The sequence below is a fragment of the Pleurodeles waltl genome, chromosome 11 (assembly GCF_031143425.1).
Source record: "Pleurodeles waltl isolate 20211129_DDA chromosome 11, aPleWal1.hap1.20221129, whole genome shotgun sequence".
NCBI lineage: Eukaryota > Metazoa > Chordata > Amphibia > Caudata > Salamandridae > Pleurodeles > Pleurodeles waltl.
Window position 1 is genome coordinate 206,340,328 of NC_090450.1, and position 27,625 is coordinate 206,367,952.

Consider the following 27,625-nt stretch of genomic DNA (forward strand, 5'->3'; position numbering starts at 1 on the left):
CTTCAACCTGGGTGCCTTGTTTAATCAAACGGACTAACAAGCTTTTCAGATCCCCTTTTCCATTTCCGGCTGAACTTTTAAGAGTCTCAAATTGTTCCTCCTCATTTTATTCTCCATCATTCCAAGCTTTACTTGTAGATTTTCCTCCCCCAGTTTCACCTGATGAATTGCCTCCCTATTCTCTTCCATAACTCTCCTCAAATCAGAGACTTCAAATTCCAGGGCAGCCATTTGTTCTGCTAAATCATCCAGCTTCTGCCCAAGAGTTTCACATAAACATCTAATCTCTTTCTGGTTTGTATTCCCCTAACTTCCCCCGCTAGATCACGTATCATCCTTGCAATGATTTAACAAGAGGTTCATCCTTTGACTCCTGGCCCTGGAGGGAAACAGCCTCTTTCTGCCGCAAGTCCCCTTCTCTGCCTTGCCTCCCTCCTAACTCTGAATCCTGCTTATGCGTAATAGAAACCCCATTGGAGAGTCTTGGATCATCCTCTTTGCTTGAAACTCTCCTACGGCTACTCTGGAGTAGGTTATCTGCCCCTAGCAGTGGAAACCTAGAACTCAATTTGCGGAACCTGACTACTCTCAGTACTCCCTCCTGGACTAAAATCAGGAGTTCCGTGACCTTCTACCTCCATCTCCTTCTCCTGCGTGCCAGGCAGGACTTTAAACTATGTTCTAAGTGACGGGGTAATTCTTTGCTTCCTAGGGCCTGAAACTAAGTGTCTCGAATTTGGCACCACCACTCCTGTATGCCTGGTACTGTCGCTATCTCCCGCTTCCTAAATATCCACCACAGCGGATTCACTAATTCTCCAGCTCTTTATATGAGGGGGGGTGCAACCTGAGGAACGAAACCCCTTTTTAAACTTGGGCTTTTCTTGCTGCTTCTCAAAGAATAGCCGAGGTCTCCTCTCTTCCCAACTCCACCTCCTCCTGTCCTTCTGCCCAAGTTCACCGCCTTCATACTCTGAATCCTAATATTAACATTAGTTCCATTTCGGGGAAAAAATAGTAGCGGGGTCAGGAAAAGTAGTCACCCCCCTGCAGGGTCCCAATACCTATTTTTGTGGCTGAACTTCGGTGGGGGAGCAAACGTCCCCAAATCTTCCTGTACCCTTCTTCAAACACTGTCCTCCTGTCTCCCGTGCAGCTAATGATGTGCTGACACTTCCCTTGTTCCCCCGGAGGGAAACCCTGGCTACTACGCGTCTACTGCATCGCAGCTAATCAACAGCCCGTGTCCAAGTCGCGGGCCTTAAGACCGTCGCTTTCCCCTCCAGTACGGTGTCTGGCAATTTTTTAGCCGCTATCGGTAAAGGGATGCCCGGGAAGCCGGACCGCGACTTCTGGACCGGTGCAGGAACTCCTCCGCTGCCCACATCACCAAGCCGCAATGTTTTCTCTTCCGAGGAAGGCATTTGTGAACTCGAAGAAAATGTGTCTTCATTTTAGCCTCTGGAGCACTAATGATAATTAACATGACCAAATCATGGGAGAAAATGTTTTTTCTCAAACACTGCCCATCAGCTCTCAGCAGAATATTAGCATTTTTCAGCACTTGAAATCATCTTAGAATTCACTGCAATCCCTAAAATTACCATGACAACACAAATAAGTGATTTATATTGTGACAAAAATGTGTTTCACCTTTTCTATATGCTCTTTATTGTGACACACAACTACACTTGCATTTCAACAGGTCAAAATTGCGGAGCCTTTCAACAAAAGACACCGTATGCTTCTTCTGCATGAGGAATGCCAACATTGATATGTGCATTGGAGATTATGGACTAGAGTACCTCCATGTGCAATATACTACAACAATTGAAGACATATTATTGAGTTAGAGACACTGGATATTCTGTTTGCCAGCCATGTCCTTTGAAATGACAACTACTGTATTGATCACATAATGGTGTTTTGGTGACATGCCCTAAGAAAGGGCTATGAATGAAATCCATTGACTGTATGTGGGTTGAAAGAAGTTTTTCAATAAAGGATACTTGTGAAAATCAACAATCTACTGTTATCTTATTGGATGTAATGAAGTTATTGCATTGAGTGCCACTTGATTTGATATTATTGCTTTTTCTGCATCAAGCAACAGCATTGTTGGTGGCTAGGTGCTGTTTGGGGTGAGTGCCAATTTTTCACATGAGACTCACCTTAGAGTGTGGCTGTTTATGCCTTCGCTGATTTATAAATTGATTGAAACGTATTGTTAGCTACCACATAATATAGTCCCCTGGATAGCACACTGTAAGGAAATGCCTCCTTGGCATGGTTACCCCCTGACTTTTTGCCTTTGCTGATGCTAAGTTTTGATTTGAAAGTGTGCTGAGGCCTGCTAACCAGGCCCCAGCATCAGTGTTCTTTCCCTAACCTGTACTTTTGTTTCTACAATTGGCACACCCTCGCATCCAGGTAAGTCCCTTGTAACTGGTACCCCTGGTACCAAGGGCCCTGATGCCAGGGAAGGTCTCTACGGGCTGCAGCATATCTTATGCCACCCTGGGCACCCCTCACTCAACACAGACACACTGCTTGCCAGCTTGTGTGTGCTGGTGAGGACAAAACAAGTAAGTCGACATGGCACTCCCCTCAGGGTGCCATGCCAACCTCACACTGCCTATGCAGTATAGATAGGTCACCCCTCTAGCAGGCCTTGCAGCCCTAAGGCAGGGTGCACTATACCATAGGTGAGGGCACCAGTGCATGAGCACTGTGTCCGTACAGTGTCTAAGCAAAACCTTAGACATTGTAAGTGCAGGGTAGCCATAAGAGTATATGGTCTGGGAGTCTGTCATACACGAACTCCACAGCACCATAATGGCTACACTAAAAACTGGAAAGTTTGGTATCAAACTTCTCAGCACAATAAATGCACACTGATGCCAGTGTGCATTTTATTGTAACATGCACCCCAGAGGGCACCTTAGAGGTGCCCCCTGAAACTGTAACCAACTACCCGTGTAGGCTGACTGGTTTTAGCAGCCTGTCACACCCGAGACATGTTGCTGGCCACATGGGGAGAGTGCCTTTGTCACTCTGTGGCTAGTAACAAAGCCTGTACTGGGTGGAGATGCTTATCACCTCCCCCTTGCAGGACTGTAACACCTGGCGGTGGGCCTCAAAGGCTCACCCCCTTTGTTACAGCACCCCAGGGCATTCCAGCTAGTGGAGTTGCCCGCCCCCTCCGGCCACGGCCCCACTTTTGGCGGCAAGGCCGGAGGAGATAAGTAGAAAAATAAGGAGGAGTCACTGACCAGTCAGGACAGCCCCTAAGGCAACCTGAGCTGAAGTGACTCTGACTTTTAGAAATCCTCCATCTTGCAGATGGAGGATTCCCCCAATAGGGATAGGAATGTGACCCCCTCCCCTTGGGAGGAGGCACAAAGAGGGTGTAGCCACCCTCAGGGCTAGTAGCCATTAGCTACTACCCTCCCTGACCTAAACACACCCCTAAATTCTGTATTTAGGGGCTCCCCTGAACCTAGGAACTCAGATTTCTGCAACCTAAGAAGAAGAGGACTGCTAAGCTGAAAAACCCTCCAGAGAAGACGGAGACACCAACTGCTTTGGCCCCAGCTCTACCGGCCTGTCTCTCCCCTTCTGAAGAAACTGCTCCAGCGATGCTCTCCCCAGGGACCAGCGACCTCTGAATCCTCAGAGGACTGCCCTGTTCTAGAAGGACCAAGAAACTCCTGAGAACAGCGGCCCTGTTCACCAAAGACTGCAACTTTGTTTCCAAAGAAGCAACTTCAAGACAACTGCGTTTCCCGCCGGAAGCGTGAGACTTGCAACTCTGCACCCAACGCCCCCGGCTCGACTTGTGGAGAAACAACACTTCAGGGAGGACTCCCCGGCGACTACGAGACTGTGAGTAGCCAGAGTTGCCCCCCCCAAGCCCCCACAGCGACGCCTGCAGAGGGAATCCCGAGGCTCCCCCTGACCGCGACTGCCTGCTTCCCAGATCCCGACGCCTGGTAAAGATTCTGCACCTGCAGCCCCCAGGACCTGAAAGATCGGAACTCCAGTGCAGGAGTGACCCCCAGGAGGCCCTCTCCCGTGCCCAGGTGGTGGCTACCCCGAGGAGCCGCCCCCTTGCCTGCCTGCATCGCTGAAGAGACCCCTTGGTCTCCCATTGATTTACATCGGAAACCCGACGTGTGTTTGCACACTGCACCCGGCTGCCCCTGTGCTGCTGAGGGTGTACTTTCTGTGCTAACTTGTGTCCCCCCCGGTGCCCTACAAACCCCCCCTGGTCTGCCCTCCGAAGACGCGGGTACTTACCTGCTGGCACTCTGGAACCGGGGCACCCCCTTCTCCATTGAAGCCTATGTGTTTTGGGCACCACTTTGAACTCTGCACCTGACCGGCCCTGAGCTGCTGGTGTGGTAACTTTGGGGTTGCTCTGAACCCCCAACGGTGGGCTACCTTGGACCCAAACTTGAACCCCGTAGGTGGTTTACTTACCTTCAAAATCTAACAAATACTTACCTCCCCTAGGAACTGTGAAAATTGCAGTGTCTAGTTTTAAAATAGCTATATGTGATTTATTTGAAAAATATATATGCTATTGTGATTATTCAAAGTTCCTAAAGTACTTACCTGCAATACCTTTCAATTGATTTGAACCTGTGGTTCTTAAAATAAACTAAGAAAATATATTTTTCTATACAAAAACCTATTGGCCTGGAATTGTCTTTGAGTGTGTGTTCCATTTATTGCCTGTGTGTGTACAACAAATGCTTAACACTACTCCTTTGATAAGCCTACTGCTCGACCACACTACCACAAAATAGAGCATTAGTATTATCTCTTTTTGCCACTATCTTACCTCTAAGGGGAACCCTTGGACTCTGCGCATACTATTCCTTACTTTGAAATAGTGCATACAGAGCCAACTTCCTACACACACCATCTATGAATCAATGTTGTGACTTTCATCCTCACAAATGTAAGAGCCTGGTCTACAATAGTAATAATATCCAAAGGACAGGGCACTTCCAGGTAGCTACTGACTGGGGCAGCTTTGCTTCAGGCCAACCGACCCCACTCTTGTAAATAAATTACCAGAAGTGCCCTTCCCTTGTACAATATTGCTTAAATCCTAAAAAGTTGTGAACAAAGGAAGAGAAGCCTGGTGTTCATAAATTATGTAAAACCCACTAACAACTGCATTTCTATTCTACTCAAGCACATTATCAACGGAGCTGGACAGGATCTGATGCCAATTTTATTTTTAACAATAGTATCATATCCCTTTTTCAATCTATGTCTATAACCATGTGTTCCAAATGGATCTTCTGGTTAGCTAGGGTATGCACCTTAGCCAGAAAGAACCCTTTCACTCTAGTCAGGGTGAGCTAGATACACACCTCTGGTAGGTTGGTACAGAGCAGGCAGGCTTACCATAAGAGGCAATGTGTAAAGTATGTGTGCAACACAAACACAGTAACACAATGACAACATCACACAAAGACTCCACACAGGTTTAGAAAATTAAGGAATATTCATCTATATAAAATAAGACCTAAACAACACACATCCAGTAAGTAGATTCAGAGGTATGAATTTTACAGTGTTAAATATGAAGGCAGTGCTTTATTCAACTGGGCTCCTTTTGGAGCATTTACAGTATCTCTCCTGTGTTAGAACGATGCAATGAACAGGTTGGAAAATGAGGCTCAACGCATCCCTGTGCCCCCTGTACCTTTGGAGGGAAATTACAGCTGTTTGGGGTGTTGGCAGGCCCAAACATGGGGCCTACATCACTGTAAGGGGAGTCGTGCTCCTGCACGGCTCCAAAGACAAAGGCGGGACTGTGACAAGTCACGGGCAATGTCGGCGGGACTTGCACATGGGGCCTGCGTTGCTGTGAGATAAGTTGCGCTGCTGCACAGCTCAAAGATGCTGGTGGGCTGGGCCACAAACGCTGATCAAGACCTCCAGAGGTGCTCATGAAAGGAGCGCTGACCCTCTTATGCTCACCAGTCCGATGCTTCACTCTGCCAATGACTCGACCACAGACGCACTGTTCCCCAGGGATTCCTCACAGGGGAATCACAGTTCTCGTAAATGTTCACAGATCACAAATCCAGAAAGATGATCGTCAGGCAGATGTATAGCATGGAGTTCTCACACAAGTGGAATGGTGTGAAGGGCCCAGATTAGCACCATGCTTTCTCCTCAGCAGTGCTGTTGGCAAGAAATCACACTGTCACAAAGTGGAGAGCTGACTTTTACAGCATGGTGCAATGCTGGGGTTTAAGCAGATCATAAGGTCATTGATGTCTCTGGGACCTCGGGAGAACACGGGGCAAGCCAGAAAGTTCTTGGAGTCACTCTGGGGCTTAGTCCTTTGTCCTCTTAGCCGGGTAGAGGGCAGAAGGCAGCAGGGAATCAGTTCCTTAGAACAGTCAGGCACAGCAGAGTGGTAATCCTTCAGCACAGCAGCCTTTACTCCAGCAGAGTCTCTTCCAGGTGCAATAGTCGTACATGTCCTGGGTTACGTAGGGCCTGCCTTAGGGGTGACATATATAATAAAAGGGGAGTTTAAGGTTTGACAAGGGGTTTTAAATGCCAAGTCGAAGTGGCAGTGAAACCTCACACATAGACTCTGCAGTGCCAGGCCTGAGATGTTTAAGGGCTACTGAAGTGGGTGGCACAATCAGTGCTGCAGGGCCACTGGTAGCAATTAATTGACAGGCTGTGGGCACATGTAGTGCACTTTACAAAGGACTTATGAGTAAATTAAATTGCCAAACAGATATAAACCAATGTTACCATGTTCAGAAAAGAGAGCACATGCACTTTAGCACTGGTTAGCAGTGGTGAAGTGCTCAGAGTTCTTAAGCCAACAAAAACGAATTTAGCAAAAACGGGAGGAGGAAGGCAAAAAGGTTGAGGTAACTCTGCAAATAGGGCCATTTCCAATACTGTGCATGAGCAGAAGATAGAGACAAAAGATTCATTCTTATAACTACACAGTCTGTCATTCTTGCTCTCCACCATCTTGCCCCAGATGGCCCTAGTCTCTGTCAAAGGGTCCGTAAGATAAGATTCTTATGCAAATTTAGAATGGATTTATATAGGATCGGGTAATAGTTCACCAATAATCAACAAAGAGCAAGTTTTTGTATGACGTCCCTAAATATAAATTTAATAGAAAGATAAAAGATGTGGGCCCTGATTTAAGAAAAGTGGCGCTGCACCCAGTGCAGCGCCACTTTTCTTGAGCCCCTTAGTGCCCCCCTAATGCCACCTTATGTGCGCTGTATTTTAGATACGGAGCACCATGGCGGTAGTTAGAGGAACTGGCATCAACATTTTTTATGCTAGTTCAGAGCTCTGCACGATTAGCGTCAAAAATGTTTATGCTAATCCTGAAAAGCCCATTGAAACCCACTAAAAACAATGGCATGCTTCCTTTAACGCCTGCTCTGAGCAGCCATTAAAAGTGCCGAAATAAATGAAGCAAAGGAATCTTTTTGATTTTTTTGTGCCATTTTTTCAACTCCCCTAATGGAGGAACGCCTCCTGTGCATATATTATGCCTGGCGCAGGCATAATTTAGCGCAAAGGGTTACAAAGTGGCACAATACATGCATTGTACCACTTTGTAAATTTGGCGCTGTGATTTTCGCCTTGTTGGGCCACATTAGCGTAAAAAATTACGTTAAGGTGGTGCAAGGCGGCACTAGGGGCTCTTAAATCTGCCCCGTAGTGACCACATTGTAACAGAAACGATTTGGTGGAAGAAAATTGGAAGTACGCGGTCAAAAGCCTGAAACAAACTGAACCAAACGCTGAGGCAACATTTGATTCTTCGTAAGTTTAGACAGAAGGTTTAAATTGAAAATTTTCAGCATTTTTTCCAGCTTAATATCATAAGCGAGGGTCAATCAAAAACAAACACTAAGATACCGACTATAATAATTTACAAACAGACATTCACACTTTCTTTTGTATTTGTCTTGCCTCCCTTAATGCCCATCTGGTTTGGAGCATGGCTACAGCATGCGCCCTGTAAGTAGTGCTTAAAAATATGATTACCAAATTAGTATGTGACGGTTTATGGTGCAAATTTCCATGAACCAATCATCATTTCCACGCCATATTTTGAACAGTTTGTTTATGTTTCTTTACCTGGCAAAAACTACATTTTTTAAAGCATATTACTTTGCAAGATAGTAAAACAAAGTAAAGATGTGTTCGGACATCAGTTATACCTGGGAAAGCAATAGTGTCACAACTGAAGAGCAGTTCTCTGCTCAAATGTTCACATTGGTCTTTATGGGCGAGCGCAAAGCGCTTTGTCCCATTCTGTAATCTCTCTTTGGGCTTCCAACCAAGCCTATGTCACGTCAGTCACTTACATTGGTTTGTGGGCTTGCCTTTTAAAATCCGCTTGCTTTCATTTGTGAAAGGCATGCATACGTCATGCCTTTTCTGGTGTTTAGCCCGCCTACACAGCACTGGTAAACTACTAAAAACATACGAGGCTCGATGTTTTCAGCATGGCGTCCGGACTACTTTATTCGTTTATTTTCCACGCACCTTGATCGTGCCGCATTTTACATAGTGCGATTGCACTGCGTTTCTTTTCTTCACAACGCTTATAGCTCTAACTTGAGCAAATGCGAGACCCGTTGCATTGAAAATGCTTGTTTTCAGTTGTTAACATCCTTGTATTTTTTGCTTCTCTGCTCTTAAATTGGTTAGCAATAGTGAAATAAATTCCCATTTTTTGAGAAACCGTCTCCTTGTATTATTGTAGCATACTACCCAGTTAACTTTATGTTGCAGTTCAATGTATTATTATTTTAATGACATTTGTGAAAGGAGTCGGTGTTCAAAGTTGAAGCCCAATCGCTGGAGTTGTTTTGGCCGTGGCCATCTATTGGCATACGGATGAATACCATCTCTCCCACCTTCTCTCCTAACCATTGGTCCACGGATAGCCACCAATCATTTGATTCCTTCACGTCGCACTTCAGCGATGTCATCAAGCTGCAGCGAGACTGGATGTAGCGTTTACTATGAAATGGACTAAAAGATCTGTACTCTCATTCTCCCTCTGTACTCTTTGGTTGACGGTGTTTACAATTTAGTTAAATCTGTAGTTAATTGCTTGACTTCATCACATTAGCTCCACATTCAGCATTTGCCTCCGTTGAAGATTTGGCTAAAAATAATGAATTTAGGTTTTAACATTTAGTACAACTTCCAAAGTCCTTCCAATATCTCTTATCTTCTGTTGTGGAGTATAATCTAACCCATACATATAATAGGTTTGTAGTGTTGCATACGTCAATGATTTATTTGCTCTATCAGATAGTCTTGCATAAGAGGCCGTGCAATCACCACTGAAAGTATGAATATTGTCCATTGGTGGATGACCGACTGGAGAAGCACAACTGGCAAAAAAACCTAAGTTTCAATCAATGTTTGTTTAACACTAAATTGAGACACACATCTAGACGGTTGCAATAAATATAGAACCAGATGTAAGTAGTCAGACTTACCAGCTAAGACCCCAAAGGTGATAAACAGATAAAGCACATTTGTGGCGTAGGCACTCAGAATCCAGCCCAGGGCACTCAGTATTCCTCCAAGGATCGTTGTCGTACGACATCCACATGTGGTAATAAGCAAACCAATAAAAGGTCCTGTCATGCAACAAGAAAGGAAAATACGTTTTCTCAAAGTCACATAAGTAGGCAACATTTCTTTTTTGAAATACATTCATTAATGTTTTGGGCATACAATGAAATCACCATTAAAATACACAGAATAATATAATTTTTTGAAGAGGATTACAGCATTTTCACCTACCCGAAATACCACAGTTTATAAAAAAATTCTAATCACACATAGTAAGGGATTTTCCGTTGGGTTTCTTTTCTAGCCTGCTATCATTAGCGGTATACATTCGCCAGACGTTTAATTCGACTTCTCTTTCCCATGAATTGCTACTTACGTAGGGAGCATTTTCAAATTGCACCTGTACCTATTCACGAGTTCATTCTCCTAGAGTACTTTCTTGCTACCGTTTGCGAGAACCAGGGCAAGCTGCAAAAACTTTCACACCTGTATCCACAGCTAGGAGATAAGTCCATTATACAAGTCTCAATACATAGCTTGGTGAACTCTATTACACACCCGCAAGCCTCCTCCCCAAGTGTTTAGATGACTGAAGGGGAGCAGGCTAGATGAAGGGGAGTACCCAGAATAACTTGTCATCAGCGAAATGAGAACGTTTTGGTATGTGAGCAGCACAACTCCAATTTCCTGTCCACCAAGACAGGCTATAAGCATAATTGAATTGCTTCATACAAGACTTTCCATATTATCTACACATTACCACTAAAATCTGCTGCTTGGCACTACCACAACCACAACTTACTATCTGTGCATATCCCAGGGAATGAAAGACGCAGGGAACACAGTACATGGTACATTTTAAAGTATTTATGTGCATTTAATAATCATGCCTGTATTATACATCAAGTTCATTAGTTCCTGTTGGCGATACATAGTCGGCCACGCACGGCTATGTATGGCTAACATATTGACTAGCTGAATTCTCCCTAAGCTCAATTTACATACCCATCCATATTCTTGATCTAAATTAATCTGGGTGACTTCCCAGCCCACATTAACCATCTAAGTCAAATTTTATGGTACACTGGAAACCACCCGCACATTGTGTGTATGAAATGATCCTGCATCTGCTTCGGTTCACAATCCAGATATTCTCCCATCAACGTGTAGACTTCATATTTGTTCCAAATGACCTTGTAGCATGCAGACGGAGGGCGTTCCTCTACTGTTCCCAGCACTAGAGTGTACAAAACATGGGCTACTGGGGTAGTAACACATTGATTTTCCTGATGTTCCCAAATTTTCCCATATTTACCAGTTTATCACGCAAAGCAGAGCAGCAACCACATCTGCAGTACTGTGTTGCATAAAGGGAAAACAACAGTCCAGAATTGTATCTACTAAGGATGACCTGATGAATGTCATCCCTCTTCTGGCACTCCCACAAAGCTCCCTTGAGCGATGCATAGCCTCGAACCATTTTGCATTTCCCCTTGTTTATGCCTGCTTCAAGTATGCTTTTATTTTTTACATTGCCTGGTCCAGCAAGCATAGTAGTTTGGGCTTTGCTTTAAAATCGTTGGGAGGTTGCCTTGATGCACCCACGTAATGCCCTCTTAACGCAAAGCAGGCCTTAGCAAATCTGGGCCTTTGTCTGCACATATTACTGTAAGACTAGTCTGTGAACCTACTAATTTGGTCTAGTTTGCAACTCTACCTTTAATCACAACTAAAGGCTGAGTCGGAAGAGTGCAATGCACCAGGGGTAGTTGCCACCTTTTCTATTGCTTCCACAGACAGGTAAGTCTGAAGTGATATCACGTTGTTTTCATATTCCCTACTTCAATATTTAATGTTTTCATCATAGGAATGAAGCCAGGAAATTATCTCACTCCCTTTGTGATCTTTCTCAACCACTTTTGGCCAAAGGAGCTGAATGCTTTTTAATTGTGCAGTTTTAGCAGGGCTTTCTCTCCTTTGCTAGGGTGGTCCAAAGTGCTGATCAGGCGGCCCTTCATCAGTGTCTATGTAATACTTGTTGTCAGGACATGTTCCTTCTGAACAGTAAAACACAATCTAGAGTCCAGGGACTGCAACCAGTTGGAAATGCCATTGGTGAGTTTTTTCTAATCACGGTTCAGAAGAGGTTACAATGGGCCTTTCATTGGTTTTGGTAGGATTGTATCCATTACCTTATCCATGATCCCCAATGATTGTGTCAAGATATCCAGTTTTATAGGTCTTCAAACAATGTGACGATGCATGACACCAGCATATTTGTGTATTCCTGATAAATCTGACCCTTAACACATCCAGTTCCAGAACCTTACCTCTTCTCATTACCCTAAATTACATGTTGGATTTTGTGTTCATTAAAGTTTTGTTTTGCAAGAGTGACAGCATCCTCAGCTGATTTGTAATCAGAAAAGCATTTTCATCTAGGATAAACAGCCATCTTATAGACATCCTCTGGAGTACAAGTGTTTATAGTATGTTATTAATTTGTTATTTAGGCCAAGGTGATCAATCGATTTTGCCACCCTGACACATTCAGGTAAACAGATGATAATTGTGGCTGTGTGTTGTGCTCAGTTTGGGAACATGGAGCACACCCCAGTGGTCCTCCCTGTATCGATGGTATCTAATGTTTTGTAATTAATCCTACCTTTACTCGCATAGCTAGCCTCTGCCTCCCTGTTGCTGTTACCGTTTCCAGTTACTCTGAAGGTACTTTTTTAGTTTAAATTATATAATTCAACGAAGTAACATTATCTACATTACACACAAGCACTTACATAAGAGACGTAAAGAATTAGCAATAGTCTACTCATCTGCCTGTGACTAATAATAGGTCTTAACCAATTGGCATAATAACTTCTTCAGAAGTTCTTCTACCTGATACATCATCTCCGCTGTAAACTAGGGGTAAGGAGAGTAGAATTAGACAAAATACCAACAATAGCATCTGAAAATCCATAACTATGAAAGTATACGGGCTAAAAGCTCTGAATATGTGTCAGAATATCCAAGCACAAGATGGGCTGCGCTGAAATGGAACCATAACATAGTATCTGGCAAGGTAGACAATCTTATGTCGACCCCTCTCCTAATGTAGGTAGCTCTCCGTCTTTGACGCCAGATGTTCTTGGTTGACAGTGGAGTTCACAAACAAAAATGTCTTTCTCTCGGAGCAGGCTCGTAACCTGACTGGATACGATAGGGAGATGTCTAGTTGGAGGGCGAGCTGTTATAGAAGTATATTTCTTGCCTTCGCAGCAGAGTTATGCGGCTTGAGTAAGGGATAATGATGGCCTGAAAGCGCAGATTCCTCTTCTTAGCTGCAGCCTCGTTGTGCAGGGTTACAGACTGCGACAATCACATACCATTCCAGCAGACCAGCAGTCCTGTAAGAGAAACCTTTTGTCGAAAGTCTACTAATCCTTAAAAACTTGCAATTAGAACATTTCCTGTCACCTCTAGGACTTCACTTGCAAAGGAATGTTTTAATCCTGTTTCTAACATCTCGGTATTGTCAAAATGTGGTTCTCCCAAAATGCGGAGTCTTTTAGATTTAACCTTATTTCCAGGTATTTTTACTTGGACTCCAGATGGGAGACAACGGCACATCGTTTGAACCCATACTAATGTTACACCTTCTCCTAGTTATGCACTGTATTTCCCATGCTCTTGTTGTCCTCTAGTGGTTCTTTGATTTAGTAATTTTAAGCTCAATCCTCAATTTGGCACCTTGTACATTTCTCAGCATGTACATAAGGAGAGTTATTTCTGTGCCAAGGACATCTGTCTCAACTGCTGTCTCTGGACCTCCATAACTAGGGCTCTTTAAGGTCTTTGCCCTAAGTGTGAAAACATTATGATTCTCCTTCTTGAGCCACAATGTCTGATCTTTTGTTGGGACCCTTGTATATATGGAGAGGGGAGCACGCCAGCTCCATTTTATAGGTGATTTAAAAATGTCCTAGCCTTGTCACTTCCAAACCAGGGCTCAGCTTAATGCTGCAGCCTATAAGCAATCCCATCCTCCACAGCTAAACTGCATCCATTCAGTCACCACAGCTTCTAACCCTGTCTCTCCTTTCTCCTGACATGGCCACAGCGGACAATCATTTTGGTGCCCCTCCAAGACCTCCTCCTCAGATTTTCACACTACTACCTGGCAAAAGTGCCCCTCAACTCTCTGTAGGCGCTGTCTCACATACATTTCATTTGTTTTAAAGCTCATTCTAAAGACTGGTTTTACTAATCCACTCAGCTATCCTCATAAAGTACAGATCGCATATTAACCCTCTGCGCTACTTTAGGCAGAGTCAAAACCGCCAATGAACAACACTCTGATCTCTCTCTGTCAGGAACATTAATCAAAAGAGTTATCTTGACATTTTTACTATTGCCTGACAGCTGAACGCACATGAAACTCTGCTTCAGGTGATTTTAAATTGTAAATCATTGCTAAACACAGGCCCCCCTGATGTCAGCGCTGCCCCCTAAAGGTCAGCACCCAGTGCGGTTGCACTAGTTGCACCTCCCTAAAGCCGACCCTGGCCACAGCCATGTCCAGGAGAAAGAGCTCTGCTTGATCCATACTTCTCCTCCACAGAAACTCAGTGTCACTGCTGCCCAGGAAGTTACAGCATGGACTTACTCACCACCAACAAAAGTGGCCACTTGCATCGTAGAAAACACAAAAGCACCAAAAAAGTTACAGAGATCTCTCTGTATTTGCTCGATCATTGTAGGAGTCTGGATCGGAAAAGTCCCAAAGTGGGCCCACCACCTCTTCAGGCCCAGATCTGCATAAATTCAGACCAGGCCCTGCTCAGACTCCTGCATAAGTGCTTTGAGAAAGCAGCAGCAGAACCCCTGGTGGATAACTGAAATACCACCCCCCACCATCCCACACACACACACACACACACACTGGGAAGTTCAAAGATATTTGAAGCTAATATTCCTTCAACTAACTTTCTTTACTTGGAGATGAAGCTGTTCACATGAATGGTTGTGGGCATTCCTGGGCAGGAACTCCTGCAAAAACATATGAACACCAAAAAACCTTAGAATATATGGGCACGTTTTGCAAACCTTTGAAAGTACATTAATTTTCACACACTCAGTAAAGCCAGAGATGTACCCTATCATGGACAAGAGCAAGTTCAAAGTGTGAAACATTTATAAATGATCGGGTGAAAGCAAAATATTTCACCCCCCATAGGGAAAAAAAACAAAAAAGAGAAAATCTTTATGCATTTAATTTACACTTGTTGAACTGTAGACCTGATTAATTTCTGTACACTGAAATGTTTATGTAAATAAGTATTCCTCAAAGTCTGCCATTGTTAAAAGACAACTAAAAAGTAATGGAAATCATAGGTAAAAGCTTGTAAGTGTAAACGTCTCACTGTTCCAACAGGAGTTTTGTGAGTTGGGCAGTATTTTTTAAATGATGTCCCCAGACAAGCAAGCAAGAAAATGTTAGTTTCTCTGCTGTTAACGCGCTGATGCAGTCAAAGGTAATGTTATGAAGTACTAATGTATCTAACAAACAACACAGGCATACCAGAGACCAACTAGAGAAATGGAAACCAGTAAATGTCATAATTTTAAAAGAATGATCCAGAAAAATGTAATCCTCCATAATTAACATATTTAAATGGTTTGACTTCTCAGTCTATGACAAAGTTAGACCCATTTTATCTACCACATATTATGAACGGTAACAAATCATATCGCAAAAAGATCAAAACCATCAAATTAAAATTGCAAGATTTACTATTGCTACAAGACACTACTTAAAGATTGAATGTAGAAAACATAGATTATACAAAAAATATCAAATTTTAATAATAGTAGCTTTTATATTAAATACTTCTGATGCTATATTAGTGTGATAAACAGTGGTCAGCTAATTATTCCTGTTTGTGTTGTCAAAGGTTTTGATGTTTTCATTTTAAAACAACTGATATTGTAGTTTGTAAAAATAAGTTATTACTTGCATCACAATTATGACATGAAATTCCATATTCAGTATCTAGAATATGTTATCTGTTCCCTGCCTTCATGTATCTATTACAGAATACACAATTATTTAGAGACTTTTTGACATTGGAGTAGTTTTGTTTCTCAACATTGATATGTAGATATTGTTTTCTAAATAAGGATCCTTATCACATTTGGCCTGATTTAGAGTTTGGTGGATGGGGTTACTCCATCACAAATGTTACGACTATTCTGCCCACAGTATTACATGTCCATTATATCCTATGGACATCGTAATAAGGCGGACAGGACATCAGTCATGTTTGTGACGGAGTAACCCATCTGCCAAACTCTAAATCAGGTCCTTTGTCTTTGATATTTGATCTATTATTGTACCAGAGGAAACACATCTAAAATGTCCTACTCTAGATTTTATATGCATCATGAGGTGTAGTAATATGTATTGATTAAATGTTATTTTGATATATAGTCATTTGTTTTGTGAGATATAATTTATTTTACCATTATATGAGCATAAGTTATTTTGAACATTCAGCACCCTGAGTAACTGATGTATAGTCAGCAGGAAGAGTAAATATTGCAATTTTACAGTTACACCTTAGTTTCAATTTGATCCACACTGATCCTACCATTCTCACACCTGTTGGAAAACATTGACTATGTAAGATAAATAGTATGTGGATTCTACTATATTGAAGTATTATAAACTATTTCTCTCCATTTTACTACCCATCATGAAGTGTGTATACATTGATTTATCTTTAAATTATATCAGCTAGCCACTAAAAATCAGTATTTAAGTTAGAAATTAAAATACAATCAACAGATTTTTTCTGTCAACCTGCAGCCCTACGCATGGATCTCCCATTCTTGCAACTTTGCAGGCTCAGTGCTGGCCTGCACTCTTGCCAGCGTAAAATGCAGTGTGGCTTGGATGACCAGATATTTTGCACCATTGCACAGTTCTGACTAAGCACTAACACTAACAAATGTGATGCGACTGCAGCATGCTACTTGTACCTACCAAATAAGACATATAAATGTCTGACATCACAGGGAATGTGCAGAATAGGAGAATGGGGCACTTATCTTTGGTAATCAGCATCTGAGGTGGCTTTAGAGACCCAGAACTACTGAGAGCACTATCACGTAGATTCATGTCAACATTAGGCACTGCATACATAAAGACTACGAAAAGGGGACTCCGCTCACTGAAGATCTTATTAATGTGCAATTCTAAATCAAGATAGAATACTCATCATTTTCCCAAGTAATATCCCATAACATGATGGCAAACTACATTTCCATATATTTAAGGCAAGTAACTGTCATCCTGCTTGTAACACAAAGCTCCGGGGGCTCATCTGTATTGGAATATTTGCTGTAGGAAAGTACCATCTTGCCTGGCATGTTACCCCCATTTTTCACTGTATATATGTTGTTTTAGTTGTATGTGTCACTGGGACCCTGTTCACCAGGGCCCCAGTGCTCATAAGTGTGCCTGAATGTGTTACCTGTGTAGTGACTAACTGTCTCACTGAGGCTCTGCTAATCAGAACCTCAGTGGTTATGCTCTCTCATTTCTTTCCAAATTGTCACTAACAGGCTAGTGACCAATTTTACCAATTTACATTGGCTTACTGGAACACCCTTATAATTCCCTAGTATATGGTACTAAGGTACCCAGGGTATTGGGGTTCCAGGAGATCCCTATGGGCTGCAGCATTTCTTTTGCCACCCATAGGGAGCTCTGACAATTCTTACACAGGCCTGCCACTGCAGCCTGAGTGAAATAACGTCCACGTTATTTCACAGCCATTTTACACTGCACTTAAGTAACTTATAAGTCACCTATATGTCTAACCTTTACCTGGTAAAGGTTAGGTGCAAAGTTACTTAGTGTGAGGGCACCCTGGCACTAGCCAAGGTGCCCCCACATTGTTCAGGGCCAATTCCCCGGACTTTGTGAGTGCGGGGACACCATTACACACGTGCACTACATATAGGTCAGTACCTATATGTAGCTTCACAATGGTAACTCCGAATATGGCCATGTAACATGTCTATGATCATGGAATTGCCCCCTCTATGCCATCCTGGCATAGTTGGCACAATCCCATGATCCCAGTGGTCTGTAGCACAGACCCTGGTACTGCCAAACTGCCTTTCCTGGGGTTTCACTGCAGCTGCTGCTGCTGCCAACCCCTCAGACAGGTTTCTGCCCTCCTGGGGTCCGGCCAGGCTTGTCCCAGGATGGCAGAACAAAGGACTTCCTCTGAGAGAGGGTGTTACACCCTCTCCCTTTGGAAAATGGTGTGAAGGCAGGGGAGGAGTAGCCTCCCCCAGCCTCTGGAAATGCTTTCTTGGGCACAGATGTGCCCAATTCTGCATAAGCCAGTCTATACCGGTTCAGGGGACCCCTTAGCCCTGCTCTGGCGCGAAACTGGACAAAGGAAAGGGGAGTGACCACTCCCCTGACCTGCACCTCCCCTGGGAGGTGTCCAGAGCTCCTCCAGTGTGCTCCAGACCTCTGCCATCTTGGAAACAGAGGTGCTGCTGGCACACTGGACTGCTCTGAGTGGCCAGTGCCACCAGATGACGTCAGAGACTCCTTCTGATAAGCTCCTTCAGGTGTTGCTAGCCTATCCTCTCTCCTAAGTAGCCAAACCCTCTTTTCTGGCTATTTAGGGTCTCTGTCTCTGGGGAAACTTTAGATAACGAATGCAAGAGCTCATCCGAGTTCCTCTGCATCTCTCTCTTCACCTTCTGCCAAGGAATCGACTGCTGACCGCGCTGGAAGCCTGCAAACCTGCAACATAGTAGCAAAGACGACTACTGCAACTCTGTAACGCTGATCCTGCCGCCTTCTCGACTGTTTTCCTGGTGGTGCATGCTGTGGGGGTAGTCTGCCTCCTCTCTGCACTAGAAGCTCCAAAGAAATCTCCCGTGGGTCGACAGAATCTTCCCCCTGCTACCGCAGGCACCAAAAAGCTGCATTACCGGTCCCTTGGGTCTCCTCTCAGCACGACGAGCGAGGTCCCTCGAATCCAGCAACTCTGTCCAAGTGACTCCCACAGTCCAGTGACTCTTCAGTCCAAGTTTGGTGGAGGTAAGTCCTTGCCTCACCTCGCTAGACTGCATTGCTGGGAACCGCGACTTTTGCAGCTACTCTGGCCCCTGTGCACTTCCGGCGGAAATCCTTTGTGCACAGCCAAGCCTGGGTCCACAGCACTCTAACCTGCATTGCACGACTTTCTAAGTTGGTCTCCGGCGACGTGGGACTCCTTTGTGTAACTTCGGGTGAGCACCGTTTCACGCATCCTTGTAGTGCCGGTTTCTGGCACTTCTCCGGGAGCTACCTGCTGCTGAGAGGGCTCCTTGTCTTGCTCGACATTCCCTCTACCCCCTGGTCCAATTTGCGACCTCCTGGTCCCTCCTGGGCCACAGCAGCATCCAAAAACACTAACCGCACGATTTGCAGCTAGCAAGGCTTGTTGGCGTTCTTTCGGCGGGAAAACACTTCTGCACGACTCTCCACGGCGAGAGGGATCCGTCCACCAAAGGGGACGTCTCTAGCCCTTTTCGTTCCTGCAGAAACCTCAGCTTCTTCTGTCCAGTAGAAGCTTCTTTGCATCCACAGCTGGCATTTCCTGGGCATATGCTCATCTTCGACTTGCTTGTGACTTTTGGACTTGGTCCCCTTGTTCCACAGGTACCCTAGATTGGAAATCCACAGTTGTTGCATTGTTGGTTTGTGTCTTTCCTGCATTATTCCTCTATCACGACTTCTTTGTCTTTGGGGGAACTTTGGTGCACTTTGCACTCACTTTTCAGGGTCTTAGGGAGGGGTATTTTTCTAACTCTCACTATTTTCTAATAGTCCCAGCGACCCTCTACAAGGTCACATAGGTTTGGGGTCCATTCGTGGTTCGCATTCCACTTTTGGAGTATATGGTTTGTGTTGCCCCTATCCCTATGTGTCCCCATTGCATCCTATTGTAACTATACATTGTTTGCACTGTTTTCTAAGACTATACTGCATATTTTTGCTATTGTGTATATATGTCTTGTGTATATTTCCTATCCTCTCACTGAGGGTACACTCTAAGATACTTTGGCATATTGTCATAAAAATAAAGTACCTTTATTTTTAGTATAACTGTGTATTGTGTTTTCTTATGATATTGTGCATATGACACTAAGTGGTACTGTAGTAGCTTCACACGTCTCCTAGTTCAGCCTAAGCTGCTCTGCTAAGCTACCATTATCTATCAGCCTAAGCTGCTAGACACCCTATACACTAATAAGGGATAACTGGGCCTGGTGCAAGGTGCAAGTACCCCTTGGTACTCACTACAAGCCAGTCCAGCCTCCTACATTGGTTGTGCAGCGGTGGGATAAGTGCTTTGAGACTACTTACCACTCTTGTCATTGTACTTTTCATAAGAGAAAAATATACAAAACAAGTTCAGTGTATATACACATAGCCAAAAAGTTTTGCATTTCCTCTTTTCACTCTTTTCTAAGTGCTGAAAAGTACTTCTAAACTTTCTAAAAAGTTCTAAAAAGTTTTAAAAGTTTTTTTCTCTGTCTTTCTAAAAGCTCTGACAAACTTTTTTCTCTTTTTCTATCACTTTAACTCTCTCTAAAAATGTCTGGCACAGGCCAAAATGTTGATCTGTCCAAACTTGCATATGATCACCTTAGCTGGAAAGGAGCAAGGAGTCTCTGCATAGAGAGAGGTTTGAGTGTAGGGAAGAATCCTTCCTTGGAACTGTTACTTAATATGCTTAGAGAACAGGATAAGGCTAAAAGTGCCACATCTGTTGAAAAAGTAGCTAATGGTTCCCAATCTGATCCAGGGACTCCCCCAGGAAAAGGTTCAGGAAAGAAACTTCTTAGCCTTCCCATTACAAGACAGTCTAGCATAGTTGGTACTGAGGTGGAGTCACATCATACAGATGATGTGCTCTCACATTACACTGTCAGCCAAGCTGTTAGGGTGCCCTCTGTAAGGGACAGGTCTCCTTCTGTTCATTCCCATCATACCTCTGTATCTAGAAATGTCCCTCCCACCAACCCTGATGACAGATTGTTAGAAAGGGAACTCAATAAGTTGAGGGTGGAACAAACCAGACTGAAGCTTAAAAAGCAACAGCTGGATTTAGATAGACAGTCTTTAGAATTAGAGAAGGAAAGACAGAAGTTGGGTTTAGAAACCCATGGTGGCAGCAGCAGTATTCCCCATAGTCATCCTGCAAAAGAGCATGATTCCAGGAATCTGCATAAGATAGTTCCCCCTTATAAGGAGGGGGATGACATTAACAAGTGGTTTGCTGCACTTGAGAGGGCCTGTGTTGTACAGGATGTCCCTCAAAGGCAGTGGGCTGCTATCCTATGGCTATCATTTAGTGGAAAAGGTAGGGATAGGCTCCTTACTGTGAAAGAAAGTGATGCCAATAATTTTACAGTACTTAAGAATGCACTCCTGGATGGTTATGGCTTAACAATACAGGATAAAGTTCAGAGAGACCAAAAAGGAGACCTCACAAGACTGGGTTGATTTCATTGACCATTCAGTGAAGGCCTTGGAGGGGTGGTTACATGGCAGTAAAGTTACTGATTATGACAGCCTGTATAACTTGATCCTGAGAGAGCATATTCTTAATAATTGTGTGTCTGATTTGTTGCACCAGTACTTGGTGGACTCTGATCTGACCTCTCCCCAAGAATTGAGAAAGAAGGCAGACAAATGGGTCAGAACAAGGGTGAACAGAAACGTTCATACAGGGGGTGACAAAGATGGCAACAAAAAGAAGGATGGTAAGTCTTCTGACAAGGGTGGGGACAAATCTATAAATGAGTCTTCATCAGGCTCACAAAAACACTCTGGTGGGGGTGGTGGGTCCAAATCCTCCTTTAATCAAAACAAAGAAAAGAAACCATGGTGCTATTTATGTAAAGTAAAAGGCCATTGGACAACAGATCCCAGTTGTCCAAAGAAAAGCACCAAGCCTCCTACCACTACAACCCCTACTGCTACCCCTAGTGTCCCTACTAATAGCAGTGGTGGTGGGAGCAAGCCTACTAATAGCCAATCCAAGGGAGTAGCTGGGCTCACTATTGGTAACTTAGTTGGGGTTGGCCTTGTTAGGGAGGCCACAGAGGCTGTGTTAGTCTCTGAGGGGGCTATTGATTTAGCAACCTTAGTTGCTTGTCCCCTTAATATGGATAAGTACAAGCAGCTACCCCTAATAAATGGTGTTGAGGTTCAGGCCTACAGGGACACTGGAGCCAGTGTGACTATGGTCATAGAGAAACTGGTCCACCCTGAACAACACCTACTTGGTCACCAGTACCAAGTAACCTATGCTCACAACAACACACTTAGCCACCCCATGGCTGTTGTTAATCTCAACTGGGGGGGGGGGTTACTGGTCCAAAGAAAGTTGTGTTAGCCACAGATTTACCTGTAGACTGTCTACTAGGAAATGATTTGGAGACATCAGCTTGGTCAGATGTGGAGTTGGAGGCCCATGCAGCAATGCTAGGCATCCCAGGGCATATTTTTGCTTTAACCAGGGCTCAGGCCAAAAAGCAAAAAGGACAGGGAAGCTTGGATCCTGGAACAATGGACCAAGTGCTCCCTAAAGCTAGGGCTAGTAAAAGCAAACCACTTCCTACTATCCCTCCCTCTACAGTGGATTCTACTTCTGAGGAAGAAGAATTCCCTCCCTGTGCAGAACCTACACCAGAGGAGCTTCAAGCAGACACTGCTGAGCTTTTGGGTGAAGGGGGGCCTGCCAGGGAGGAGCTGAGTGTGGCACAGCAAACCTGTCCCACATTAGAGGGTCTAAGACAGCAAGCTGTCAAACAGGCTAATGGGGATGTCAGTGACTCTCACAGAGTTTACTGGGAGGACAATCTCTTGTACACTGAAGCAAGGGATCCTAAACCTGGAACTGCCAGGAGATTAGTGATTCCTCAGGAGTACAGAAAGTTCCTCCTAACTCTTGCCCACGACATTCCCCTAGCTGGGCATCTGGGACAAATGAAAACTTGGGACAGACTTGTTCCCTTGTTTCATTGGCCTAGAATGTCTGAGGACACAAAATATTTTTGTAAGTCCTGTGAAACCTGTCAAGCCAGTGGCAAAACAGGTGGCACTCCAAAGGCACCCCTTATCCCACTGCCTGTGGTTGGGGTTCCCTTTGAAAGGGTAGGGGTTGACATAGTTGCCCCCCTTGACCCTCCTACTGCTTCAGGCAATAGGTTTATCTTGGTGGTAGTGGACCATGCCACAAGATATCCTGAAGCAATTCCTTTAAGGACCACTACAGCACCTGCAGTGGCAAAGGCCCTCCTAGGAATATTTTCTAGGGTGGTCTTCCCAAAGGAAGTAGTATCAGACAGGGGAAGCAATTTCATGTCTGCATACTTAAAGGCCATGTGGAAGGAGTGTGGTGTAACTTACAAGTTTACTACACCCTATCATCCACAAACAAATGGACTGGTGGAGAGATTTAATAAAACTCTCAAAGGCATGATTATGGGTTTTCCTGAAAAACTCCGCAGGAGATGGGATATCCTGTTACCATGCCTCCTTTTTGCCTACAGGGAGGTACCCCAGAAAGGAGTGGGCTTCAGCCCCTTTGAACTTCTTTTTGGACACCCTGTTAGGGGTCCACTCACACTTGTAAAGGAGGGTTGGGAACAACCTTTAAAAGCTCCTAAGCAAGATATTGTGGATTATGTACTTGGCCTCAAATCAAGGATTGCTGAGTATATGAAAAAGGCCAGTAAAAACCTTCAGGCCAGCCAAGAGCTCCAGAAGCAATGGCATGATCAGGAGGCTGTTTTGGTTCAGTACAAACCAGGGCAGAAAGTGTGGGTCTTGGAGCCTGTGGCCCCAAGAGCACTCCAAGATAAATGGAGTGGTCCCCACACAATTGTTGAGAAAAAGGGTGAAGTCACCTATTTAGTTGACTTAGGCACTGCAAGGAGTCCCCTTAGGGTACTCCATGTAAACCGCCTGAAACCCTACTATGACAGGGCTGATCTCACCCTGCTCATGGCAACTGATGAGGGACAGGAAGAAGACAGTGATCCTCTACCTGATCTCTTCTCTTCCACAGAACAAGATGCTCTTGTGGAAGGTGTAGTTTTGGCTGATTGTCTTACTGCTAAGCAGAAAGACCATTGCATAAATCTCCTAGATCAATTCTCTGAACTCTTCTCTACTGTGCCAGGTACCACTTCTTGGTGTGAGCACACTATAGATACGGGAGACAGTTTACCTGTCAAAAGTAAGATCTATAGGCAGCCTGACCATGTCAGGGACTGCATAAAGCAAGAGGTGCAGAAAATGTTAGAACTAGGAGTGGTTGAGCACTCTGAAAGTCCATGGGCTTCTCCTGTGGTACTTGTACCAAAACCCCATTCCAAAGATGGAAAGAAGGAAATGCGGTTTTGTGTAGACTATAGAGGTCTCAACCTGGTAACCAAAACTGATGCTCACCCTATACCCAGGGCAGATGAGCTCATAGATACACTGGCATCTGCCAAGTATCTAAGCACTTTTGATTTGACTGCAGGGTATTGGCAGATCAAATTGTCAGAAGATGCTAAACCTAAAACTGCATTTTCAATCATTGGAGGCCATTACCAGTTTACTGTAATGCCTTTTGGTTTGAAAAATGCACCTGCCACTTTTCAAAGGTTGGTGAACACAGTCCTGCAAGGGCTGGAAGCTTTCAGTGCAGCATGTTTGGACGATATAGCTGTCTTTAGCTCCAGCTGGGATGATCACCTGGTCCACCTATGGAAAGTTTTGGAGGCCCTGCAAAAGGCAGGCCTCACTATCAAGGCTTCAAAGTGCCAGATAGGGCAGGGTAAGGTGCTTTATCTGGGACACCTTGTTGGTGGGGAACAGATTGCACCACTTCAGGGGAAAATCCAAACAATTATTGATTGGGTTCCCCCTACCACTCAGACTCAGGTGAGAGCCTTCCTAGGCCTCACTGGGTATTACAGGAGGTTCATTAAGAACTATGGCTCCATTGCAGCCCCTCTTAATGACCTCACATCCAAGAAAATGCCTAAAAAGGTATTATGGACAGCAAACTGTCAGAAAGCTTTTGAGGAGCTGAAGCAGGCCATGTGCTCTGCACCAGTCCTGAAAAGCCCTTGTTACTCTAAAAAATTCTATGTCCAAACTGATGCATCTGAATTAGGAGTAGGGGCAGTCCTATCACAACTTAATTCTGAGGGCCAGGATCAACCTGTTGCTTTTATTAGTAGGAGGTTGACCCCTAGAGAAAAGCGTTGGTCTGCCGTAGAGAGGGAGGCCGTTGCTGTGGTCTGGGCTCTGAAGAAGTTGAGGCCATACCTGTTTGGCACTCACTTCATTGTTCAGACAGACCACAAACCTCTACTTTGGCTAAAACAAATGAAAGGTGAAAATCCTAAATTGTTGAGGTGGTCCATATCCCTACAGGGAATTGACTATACAGTGGAACATAGACCTGGGAGTAGCCACTCCAATGCAGATGGACTCTCCAGATATTTCCACTTAGACAATGAAGACTCATCAGGTCATGGCTAGTCTTATTGTCCTTCGTTTTGGGGGGGGGTTGTGTAGGAAAGTACCATCTTGCCTGGCATGTTACCCCCATTTTTCACTGTATATGTTGTTTTAGTTGTATGTGTCACTGGGACCCTGTTCACCAGGGCCCCAGTGCTCATAAGTGTGCCTGAATGTGTTACCTGTGTAGTGACTAACTGTCTCACTGAGGCTCTGCTAATCAGAACCTCAGTGGATATGCTCTCTCATTTCTTTCCAAATTGTCACTAACAGGCTAGTGACCAATTTTACCAATTTACATTGGCTTACTGGAACACCCTTATAATTCCCTAGTATATGGTACTAAGGTACCCAGGGTATTGGGGTTCCAGGAGATCCCTATGGGCTGCCGCATTTCTTTTGCCACCCATAGGGAGCTCTGACAATTCTTACACAGGCCTGCCACTGCAGCCTGAGTGAAATAACGTCCACGTTATTTCACAGCCATTTTACACTGCACTTAAGTAACTTATAAGTCACCTATATGTCTAACCTTTACCTGGTAAAGGTTAGGTGCAAAGTTACTTAGTGTGAGGGCACCCTGGCACTAGCCAAGGTGCCCCACATTGTTCAGGGCCAATTCCCCGGACTTTGTGAGTGCGGGGACACCATTACACGCGTGCACTACATATAGGTCACTACCTATATGTAGCTTCACAATGGTAACTCCGAATATGGCCATGTAACATGTCTATGATCATGGAATTGCCCCCTCTATGCCATCCTGGCATAGTTGGCACAATCCCATGATCCCAGTGGTCTGTAGCACAGACCCTGGTACTGCCAAACTGCCTTTCCTGGGGTTTCACTGCAGCTGCTGCTGCTGCCAACCCCTCAGAGAGGTTTCTGCCCTCCTGGGGTCCAGCCAGGCTTGTCCCAGGATGGCAGAACAAATGACTTCCTCTGAGAGAGGGTGTTACACCCTCTCCCTTTGGAAAATGGTGTGAAGGCAGGGGAGGAGTAGCCTCCCCCAGCCTCTGGAAATGCTTTCTTGGGCACAGATGTGCCCAATTCTGCATAAGCCAGTCTACACCGGTTCAGGGGACCCCTTCGCCCTGCTCTGGCGCGAAACTGGACAAAGGAAAGGGGAGTGACCACTCCCCTGACCTGCACCTCCCCTGGGAGGTGTCCAGAGCTCCTCCAGTGTGCTCCAGACCTCTGCCATCTTGGAAACAGAGGTGCTGCTGGCACACTGGACTGCTCTGAGTGGCCAGTGCCACTAGGTGACGTCAGAGACTCCTTCTGATAGGCTCCTTCAGGTGTTGCTAGCCTATCCTCTCTCCTAAGTAGCCAAACCCTCTTTTCTGGCTATTTAGGGTCTCTGTCTCTGGGGAAACTTTAGATAATGAATGCAAGAGCTCATCCGAGTTCCTCTGCATCTCTCTCTTCACCTTCTGCCAAGGAATCGACTGCTGACCGCGCTGGAAGCCTGCAAACCTGCAACATAGTAGCAAAGACGACTACTGCAACTCTGTAACGCTGATCCTGCCGCCTTCTCGACTGTTTTCCTGGTGGTGCATGCTGTGGGGGTAGTCTGCCTCCTCTCTGCACTAGAAGCTCCAAAGAAATCTCCCGTGGGTCGACAGAATCTTCCCCCTGCAACCGCAGGCACCAAAAAGCTGCATTACCGGTCCCTTGGGTCTCCTCTCAGCACGACGAGCGAGGTCCCTCGAATCCAGCAACTCTGTCCAAGTGACTCCCACAGTCCAGTGACTCTTCAGTCCAAGTTTGGTGGAGGTAAGTCCTTGCCTCACCTCAGTAGACTGCATTGCTGGGAACCGCGCCTTTTGCAGCTACTCCGGCCTTAATATGGATAAGTACAAGCAGCTACCCCTAATAAATGGTGTTGAGGTTCAGGCCTACAGGGACACTGGAGCCAGTGTGACTATGGTCATAGAGAAACTGGTCCACCCTGAACAACACCTACTTGGTCACCAGTACCAAGTAACTGATGCTCACAACAACACACTTAGCCACCCCATGGCTGTTGTTAATCTCAACTGGGGGGGGGGGGGTTACTGGTCCAAAGAAAGTTGTGTTAGCCACAGATTTACCTGTAGACTGTCTACTAGGAAATGATTTGGAGACATCAGCTTGGTCAGATGTGGAGTTGGAGGCCCATGCAGCAATGCTAGGCATCCCAGGGCATATTTTTGCTTTAACCAGGGCTCAGGCCAAAAAGCAAAAAGGACAGGGAAGCTTGGATCCTGGAACAATGGACCAAGTGCTCCCTAAAGCTAGGGCTAGTAGAAGCAAACCACTTCCTACTATCCCTCCCTCTACAGTGGATTCTACTTCTGAGGAAGAAGAATTCCCTCCCTGTGCAGAACCTACACCAGAGGAGCTTCAAGCAGACACTGCTGAGCTTTT

General features: G+C 44.9%; 1 protein-coding gene across 4 annotated transcripts in view; it reads right to left on the minus strand.

The window, feature by feature from the left end:
* Positions 1-27,625, minus strand: part of SLC16A14 (solute carrier family 16 member 14) — a 516,827-nt gene that overhangs the window by 73,361 nt on the left and 415,841 nt on the right. For all 4 annotated transcript variants that reach the window (XM_069213437.1, XM_069213436.1, XM_069213439.1 and 1 more), the window contains one exon: positions 9,537-9,680. In XM_069213437.1, coding sequence (XP_069069538.1) covers positions 9,537-9,680 — 144 coding nt within the window. The remainder of the gene's footprint in view (positions 1-9,536; positions 9,681-27,625) is intronic.